The sequence below is a fragment of the Macrobrachium nipponense genome, chromosome 3 (assembly GCF_015104395.2).
Source record: "Macrobrachium nipponense isolate FS-2020 chromosome 3, ASM1510439v2, whole genome shotgun sequence".
Taxonomy (NCBI): Eukaryota; Metazoa; Arthropoda; class Malacostraca; order Decapoda; family Palaemonidae; genus Macrobrachium; species Macrobrachium nipponense.
In genome coordinates, this window is record NC_087202.1 from 139,816,455 (window position 1) to 139,826,275 (window position 9,821).

The 9,821-nt window shown below is 36.6% G+C and overlaps 1 protein-coding gene across 1 annotated transcript in view; it reads left to right on the forward strand.

Annotated features, from left to right (window-relative positions):
• Positions 1 to 9,821, forward strand: part of LOC135222542 (formin-2-like) — a 50,334-nt gene that overhangs the window by 25,029 nt on the left and 15,484 nt on the right. The window contains exon 3 of the mRNA XM_064260629.1: positions 5,465 to 5,584. Within this exon, the coding sequence (XP_064116699.1) occupies positions 5,465 to 5,584 (120 nt within the window). The remainder of the gene's footprint in view (positions 1 to 5,464; positions 5,585 to 9,821) is intronic.

Consider the following 9,821-nt stretch of genomic DNA (forward strand, 5'->3'; position numbering starts at 1 on the left):
TATAAAATAATTGGTGGTTTTTTTTTCCAAAAGCTTTGTGTCTTTAGAGTGAAGTCACATTTTCATGCCATTATTTTTCTTCAAAGCAAAACACCTCTTCCTTTCTTGGATATTCTGGTTCTCTCAGCATTTTCTGTGGAAAAATTTTACCTTAAAAAATTTTCGCAATTTGTTTCCCATTAATGCATTAGTCGTTACTTTCGTATTGCATCTCATTGAGAGTAAAACTGATAGAATATCCTTACGAGTTCATTCAAGTTAATGGAAGTCTTTTTTTTATTGTTAGGTTCTTGAAACGTATTTCAGTAAATCTGGTAATCTCATCATTGAATCATAGAAAGAGTTTATGAAGAGGAAAATATTGTAAAAATGAACTTCTTGGGCCACAATTCAGGATGGAAATTCAGGAAGATTTTAGATGAGCCTTAAGATAGACTTTATGATTAAAAAGGAAGAGGGATTATCCCCGGACTTTAACTTTTCCAATAAGACGATGAGCTCTGGAGAACCACTTTTCCGAGAAGTAATTATGACCTTCCAAAGTATAAATGTTTTTTCGTTCTTTTCTTTCTACCTCCCCCTGATCTCCACCCCTTGATGAAGGGGGTGGGGGAGGGCTTAGGGATCTGCTTCAGGGAGAGTATACTCTCTTAGGCTTACTCTGTAGTAGATACAACTGGACAGTGGGACCTTTAACTCCTTTACACCTCCTCCTCCTCTTATAAATTATCCCTTTCCCTCTTTCCTCTTTCGGTAACGACTGTCTTCGTATTGGATTATGGAATTCACTGCTCTTTTAACTTGGATGGTGGGGTTGGACGGTATGCCACCCCCCTCTTAAAACTAAGAGTACCTGACATGGTCAAGCGAGAGGAAATTTTTATGCCAAGCCATACCCTCGGTACTGCATCCGATCTCGATGGACTGACGACCCTTAAGGCACTGCGGGTGTGGTGTATATCCAGTTGAAGATCCCATGATAGTCACCACTGTTGGTAACATTATTGCTCCTCCCCGAGTTGGGTCTTCCTGGTGAGAGAGACCTCATCCTGGATTATATTAATAATATTCGTTATATGGGGAAACAAACAAACCCCCAAATGACTTCTGGCATGGCAGTGGACTGTTTACAAGGTACCTCACTGGTTCCATATGACATGTGGCATAATCATATGACTGAAATGCAAAAAAAAAGAAAAAAAGAAGATATTACCAAGACACCTTTGTTTCCAATGGTGATAACAGCTACATCCGCTACTGAACACGTGTTACTCTCTTTTTATTCTACGTTCTTAACTTTAAATTATGCTTTTGTGAATTTTGAACATACATTACTCAACATATCAATTCTAAGTTGATCTCAGTATGGAATCTGAACACAAAACACACACTTTACAGTAATATAATAGTGCTGAGGGGTAATTGCATAAAAAAAAAACAATAATGTATAAGATTTCTCTACCCAGAAAACTGGTTATCCTGGGTTTGAATCCAGCAATTCACAAAGTAATAGATAATCTGCAATTACGTAGCTCTTACCAGAAATTTGCTGCACTCTTGATTACTGTTGCAAGCGCAAAGACCATCTTGTTAATCTTTGTTTCTGATTTTTCATCCTCTACATGAATGAGAGAATTGTGATCAGACAACAAAAATTTCTCCATTCCTTGGTCTGTTTACATACACTAAACTTTTTCATTGCCGTGATTAAGGTTGAATACACTTTCTGATATTTTTTCAGTTTCGGAGACATGAAACAAACAGGATGTAAGATATTACTTTCATCGTCTTGAAGTAAAACAGCTTCCAATTCTACAGATACATGCATCAGCTTGCATCACAAATTTCTTAGTGAAGTGTGGAGCATGAAGTACTGGTAGTAAAGTTAAAATGACTTTTACCTTCTCAAATGATTCTTGAGATTCTGGATTCCATACAGACTTGGCTTTGGAACTGGTTAAGTTTGTTAAGGGAACTACTATGGCTTAGAAATTTGGACAGAAACTGCAATAAAATCCAGCCATGGCCAAAAACCTCTGTAGCAGTGTCTTGGTAATAGGTAGAGTAGCCTTACGGATACCTTCTGCATTAGCAGTTACAGGAGCGAGGGCCTTTTCCAACTTCGAATCCAATATACTCACTCTTCTCTAGGTTGACTGTTAGTCCTGCTTCTCGTAGCTTCTTGAAAACTCTTCTTAGAATCTTCAGATGTTCTTCCCATGTTGTAGAGTAAATCATTCTCTTTATACATTTCAAACTGAATTAAAAAGAAATATATAAATAGAGTTAAAGCCTATAGCCTAAGGCGTTTCCTCGAAAAGCTAGAAATATTATACGCGATGAGCAAAGAATATTTAATATTATTTCATACCTAGAGAATTGATTTCTGCCTTTTAAATATTTAATCATCTGCTCAACACTAGCTCATTTAGTGTGATGCAATCCACTTGGTAATTACCTCAGTATTTATTTTCTTTCGTAACTTTTGCTAACAATAAGAGTTTAATCATCACTTTTAGTAATTATGCGTAGTTTTCCTGATTAACGCAACATTTGTATTTCATTACGGATCAAAATCACTTCTGTAAACAACATCTATTTATATTATTTTAATTGGCAGGCTTATTTCAGCTCTCAAAAATAATTCAGAACTTACAGAGTGCCATACTTGTGTGAAGAAAAATTGCCTTAAGAATCCGATAATAATATAGTTTTCGATTTGCAAACACTCAAAATTCAGACTTTGTAACTTTCGTTTTCAAATGCACACTTAAGCACAAACTTCCTGACAATCAATGTTAATAGCACGAAATAGTGTCGTGTGCGCTATATAATCCTTAAATCAACTATTCCCTGTCTAATATAGTTTTCATCTTTAACCTCTGGTTCCTCTGTTACCTGTCTTTCATTTCTCAAAGGAAACCCTGCAGTTATCTTCCCCTGTCTACTACTCACTCATGAAAGGGCCATCGTTCATACAATCTCTTTCATCACCTGTCATCGCGTGTAGAGTGGAAGTTATTTTTATTGTTTGTGTTCAGAATCTGGCTCTCTGTGTTATGAAGAGAAATGAGTTTGATTAGAAAGAAGGAGAAGCAGCTTGTGGGAAGAGATTGGATGAAACGGAACTAGGGTTAAGAATCGAGTGAACAGGGCAATATGGAGCACAAAGGAAGGACTGGATAAACAAGCGAGTAAGATGGAGAAATGACGAGAAAAGTATGTGAAGAGCAGATGTAGGAAACTCGGTAATTCACATTAAATGAAATAATATACCGTCATGTAGACGCGCTGCTGAGAGTCCGGACGGATGTTGTCATTTGTTTGTGAAGGCATAAATTATTTGCTGAGAAATGAATGAGACGTCAGTTTATCATCCTTTTAATCGATGTGTTACGAGCGGCAGCAGAGGGTTGTATCAGCACAGAATATAGGAATTACTCATTCAGTCTGTCAGGAGTAACTTATAAAATCTCATTTCCTGTTTTTATCTCTAGGAAACGGAAAACTATCATATTTTAGGGGTTTGGTATTCCGGTAGAATAACAGTAGGAGAATGTTCGCTTTTCATGGTAAATTCCATCCACAATCTGCCGGTTAATTAAATGTAATGTATATATTGGCTACTGTCTGTAACTGCTCATCTGCATTCAAAATAAACACAGCACAATAACTGACACAGCAGGTGCAATTTGGATCCACTGAAAAGCTTCGAAGGTCGCTCGTTGAAATCTGGTAGTTCTGGTGCTGCTGCTGCGTCTCTCACTAATCCTGCACCGTTGGCATTTTGGGAAAGTCCTCTTGGCAGCGTCATGAATGCTGATGTGAAGGAGTCTCTGAGCTATTTTTTTTTTCTCCCTCTCCAAACCACTTTTTTTTTTTTTTTTTTTTTTTTTTTTTTTGGTGGGGGTGGGGTGGAGGGCGGTAGCACTTGATGATTCATATATTCATTTTAGGTTTTCATCTCAAATTCATCTCATTTCACATTTCACTGTGGCAATTCTGTTCTGCGAAGGTTATTCATAGATTGACTTTTATTTCAGAACACCAACAACAACAACAATAACAATAACAATAATAATGTAGATCTATCGACTAAGGGTAACTCATAAGGTTTACGATAAAACATTCTTCCCTAACAGAAGAAAGATGTTGGCCAATTTTGTAATTACCTGTTCTGAGTCAGATGAAAGAGCTTCGTGAAATACTCCCATGTTATCTAATCTAATATCTGATATCTACATTTTATTATGAATTTAACATACAGCGGGATTACAATCGATGAAGAATCAGACACACTTCACGTTATCCTAATATTTCCTGAAATGGGCTCTTGTCTTTCATTTATGCTCTTCTTCTTCTGGTCAGGTTCCTTTATGTTAAAAAACAAATAAATAATGCGCGGACGATACAGTTATCCATACAGCGTCTAATCAAGGCCACCGAAAGCAGAGAGAGATTTTTTTTCGTAGAACAGAGCTATAGCTTAGTCAAACTTCTTGCCTTAGTATCATTCTATCATTCAGAGCTAGACATTATTTTGGCTCTGTTCAAGACTACTTGTTCAGCCAAGGAAGTAATTTGGGTAGGAAGGGGGGTGGGGGAGGGGGACGTATTGATGCAAGGAACTGATTATCCAACGGAACCTAATGCATTCAAAGAGAACAGAGTAATTGAAGGGAAACTTCCAAAGGAGTAGTATATGTACAAGAGAGCACAAATACCAATAATTCTTTCTTTGAGTGTGGCTACTGTGTGCGTAACACCAACAAGGCTTTCGGAAAAACCTACTTTTTGTCAGAATTACAGGGGAAATAATGGAAGAAGAGAGAGAGAGGGCTCCATAACGAATAATATTCCAACAATTCATCTATACCATGGGACTACTATTTGATTTTAAGAAATTTGGGCCAGGCAATGGGGCACATTCGAAGAATTAGCGCTGAAGACCGTGAAAAGAGGGAGTTATAGGGTTGGACAGCAAGATAAAGCGATCCCTAAAATAATGAGTTCCAAAAACCCTATAGTAATGCCCAAAGTGCACCACGGGAGGTGCACTGACGGCACAATACCCACAAAGAATGAGGTGATAAATATCACGGCACTGAAAACAATGTATCACGGCACTGAAAACATTGTGAAAGCCACGTACATCCGTGTTAGGGTTGAGCGAGTTGGAATCAACCAATAAAAACGGGGCGCGTGATCAGGACGTTTTCTGATTGGCTGAATCGTCGGTGTGTCTGTGCAGTGGACAGTCATCGAAACCTGCTTTTCAGTACTGTTCAGTTCAGGTAGTGGCGCCCATTAAAAGTTCGTAAAGATTACTCTTTTAAATATTTTTTCTGGTAATAATACGAAGCTGACTTGTGATATTACTGCGACAATGTCTCTTCGCAATGAGGGCCTCAAGGAAGTCGTAATAATTGTGGATTTTCACTGCCTCTTTTCTGTGACCACTCAGCTAGGCCTAGTGCCATGAAGAGGCCAGTTTTAGTGATGATAAAAATGTTGATGGCCCTGACTGTGTTCACAGCGCATGATGACGATGGTGAAAGTGGTGGTGACAGAGCTGTTAATGATGGTGATAGATAATAATTAAGCAGTTAGCCCACCGAAGAAGCCATCAGCAGCTGCACAGGATGGTGAGTGTGCAGAGCATTTTGTTCTCCTCATTAGGCCTACTCTGTTTTATTGATAAATAGTTATGTTGTCTTCCAACATAGCCACACAGAACAGAACAGAGAGAGAGAGAGCGAAGGCAACACAGGCGCCTAGTATAATTAATTAAAGAACGTAGAACTGGACAATACTTCCTCCTGGTGACTGAGGGGAGTTGGTAGTTGGGCTGTCGTCACCGCACTGTGTAGGGGGAGGGGGAGGGGAGGGATGCAATATATGGTTAAAACGGTTGTAATCATGCTGACTTTTGTGTTGGAAACGCTCTGAGAGGAAAACTTTTACAAAGCTCAGGCAGAATCTTTCGAATAATCTTGAATATCAAAGTTAGTTTGATTAACAATAAGATTAGATTGAATTAAAAACAGCGCAGAATATACCAGTGAAAACAATTGAGTCGGAAAATAACAGCTGAACTCTGTCCCCAGTTTCTTTTCCTATTTGGAAATGGCCGAGGGTATGTTTTGCCCTCATTCCATCGTACGAATATTCCTACAGAACGCCTAAGGGTTATCACAATAAACATCGAATGAAAAATTCACCACTCAATATTCAAGCAAATAAACTATCTGGTTAAAATTTTTCGTTCATTATCTGAGATTATTAGTAATATGTGTTCTATAAATGGTAGCGTAGAGAACAATAAATTTAAATCAGTAGTCGTAAAAGTAACAAGTATATTATATTTATTATCCATACATACTATATATATATATATATATATATATATATATATAATATATATATATATATATATATATATATATATATCTATATTGTATGTATAGTATATTATATTATATATATATATATTAATATAATATATCTATATATATATATATATATATAATACATATGTATATATCTATCTATATATATATATCTATATATATATCATCATATATACCATATGTATATATATATATATATATATATCTATATACTATATATATATCATATATATCTATAAAATTTCAATGAGATTTTAATAGAAATAAACTTCAGCTTTTAAGGAGACTCAAATGGGACGATGGATTTTCAAACAGATCGTGGATCTCTTCACTGGAAAAAGCTGCCAGAAATGTTCTCGGGAAATCATCAGCATGTATTTCCACCGTCTAATGCAGTGTAAACTCAAGACCGTCAGGCTGAAAGGAAAAACCAGATGAAAAGAAACATGCGCGGGACCTTTTTAATATAATAAGTTTTAGATTAAAGATTTATTTGCTTTTTTTTTAGATTTTAGTTATACAGCGAAAAATGACAAAACTTTACTAAAACCACCAGACTGTGTAGTCGAATAAGGAAGCCTAATATACGAGAGGTTTTAATTGCTTTTATGTATAAATCGGCTTCCCAACACCATGGTCGTTGGCGCTGGAAACCAACAACTTTGCACAATTGATTGCATTCATGCTTTCCAAATATCGTTGTAAGCCTCACAGTCTAAAACTTACAATGAAAACTGAATACGAAACTTTAAATACAAATCTGTTAATCAGTAAAATGATGCGGTATTTTGTGCATGAGTGTATTATGATCTGTCAGAAAAGAACTCCGTAGAATATTAGATAGAATCTTAATTCGATCGCACCTCATTGCAAACCGAAGAAATTAGGACAGCTTTGCTCCAATAACCCAAGAACCTTCAGTATCCTATAATCTGATGTGTTTCTTTAAAGACCCCGTTTGCACTCAAGTTAAGCACATTCCTGTGCAGCGTAAAACAAATTCCTTTCTTCATGTTGAGTCCTTGAAAGGCAGGATTTGTCTGGATAGAAACTAAAGCAAAAGTTTTGGTAAACTGATACTTGGATAGGCATTAATATTTTTATGTCCGGAATTTATAAGAATTTATCATTTAGTCTTCATAAACAGAATGCAAGTAGTTCTATTGCCACAATGATCTGAGGATATACTGCACAAGGATTATGTTTACCAGTCATATATACTATTCCTCCAAACAAATCTAATTTGAATTTTTTTCACCAAAGCGGACCGAAATATATCGTTAAAGAAAAAAAGGTTTCGCTATAAAGCAAATTCGGTCACGAGGAATCGATTTGGGTATCCTAAATCATAGAATACATATACTTAAGGAAAGTTTATGATTGTTTTTTTTTCTTTTCTTCTTCGTTCTTTATTATTAGTGACAGTGACTCGGCTTTGCTGTTCAATTAAGGTATGTTTTATTGCTCGCCAGGAAAAGAGGATAAATGAGTATCTCCGTCATTTGGATACCGCTTCTATTTTAGGTTCACTTTGAAGTATGAAACAGAAGAGCTAAAAATTTCGCGTGAAAATATTTGCGAAAAATATTTGTGTAGAAATTTGACAAGCCCAGAAGTGAAGGGTATTTGAACATGCCTGAAAAAAAATCTAAAAAGATGCCCACCAGCCAATTTCAAAGAACAAAAACAAAAACCATTGATCAGGGAAGTGTCGACTTCAACCGTTTAAAACTTAAAGAAACATTTTCACCTCACTATATGTGATGGTGTTCTGCAGCTTAAAGTTTTCCTTATGTGGATTACTTTGACATGCTCTCTAATTAACAGCATGGATAATCAGACTATATATATATATATATATATATATATATATATATATATATATATATATATATATATATATATATATAGACTTAGTTCTGGTCTTCTGCCTGTCATTTCTCTGCGGTTCCGCTTATATAAATCGACCGATCAGTAAAGGAAGACGAAAGCATGATTATTCCAAACTGCAACGGAAACCCATGAGTCCTTTGTTGATGCAAACCAAGTCTAATATCATTATTTACTGTAAACTGTCACTTTCAACCCGCTTGGAAGCAGCGTGTATTTGGAACTATAGAACCTGAGTTTTACATTTCTTTAGGGTCTTCTCATACGTTCGCTTAAAAGTATCCATATATTTGTTTAAGAATTAAGTAGTTGCTGAATATATTACTCTAAACGCAATTAATCTTAGATTATAATGTGACTTTTTCCTTGTAGAATATTGTAGTAAAGTTAACTAGTTGCAGTGGTGTCCACTTTAGCTTCATAATAACAGTTACATACAATACAGGCAAAGTATCTAGGTTTGGTTGTTTGCCTACTTCTGTGGAGAGAGGAATAATTCAGAAAACAACCATATTTTCTTGTTTAGAAAAAAAGGTGTTTTATGTTGTGACAATTCCCCCCCCCCCCCACCCCACCCCCTTTTTATAACGTAGTTTTTGCCAGCAGATGAATGGCACGTGTCACTGAAAAGATAGGATAGCAGCCAGATTTTTTTTTTTACCTCCTTAAAGGTCAGACGACTTCTCTGCTCAGGATTTCATTATTCTACCAGTATGCAATCCCCGTAGGTGGGTAGTGCCGTCAGTGGACCTCATGCGGCACACTGTTAGCATTACTTAAGGTTCTTTGCAGCGTGCCTTCGGCCCCTAGCTGCAACCCCTTTCGTTCCTCTCATAGCTGTCTTCATCTCACTTTCTACCCTCTCCTAACACTTGATTTCCAGTACAACTACAAGTTTTTCCCCCTGTTACACCTTTCAAACTTTTTACTGTCAATTCCCATTTCAGCCTGAAAGACCTCATAGGTCTCAGTGCTTGGCCAATTAACTGTTGTTGGGAAAGATGAGAGCAAAAACCCCAGCTAACTTCATCGTTCTCCAGTGACTATTCCCATCGAAAGATTCGTTAACTGAAGCTTGCCATTTCTACGCGTTTTTTGTCTGTTCATTTATTGTTGAACAGAGATGAAATTGTCAACTGTGATTTATTCATTTTTGAATAGGAATTAACACCAGGTGTTCACACATCTATAGGCTCTCTTTTTCTCTGTTCACGATTTCGTTGTGTGTGTGTGCTTTATCACGTTTGCCAACGTGGTTGATTAATATTCTAATGAGAAAATTGATTTTCTAAGGAGAAAAGCACCCAGTGGCGATTTTCGAGCAAGAAAAGAAGACATTTACAAAGTGAAATTCCCAGCTTTATAGTACATGAAAGTGAACCTATTCGGCTCTTTCATGGCGAAAAGGGTAAGGCCAGAGCCTTATGGACGGTGACCGGCTCTGCCACGTCAAATGTTCCAACTCATGTTTTATGTATACGAGGGCAGCATAAGTCATACATCACAAATATAATTTGGTTG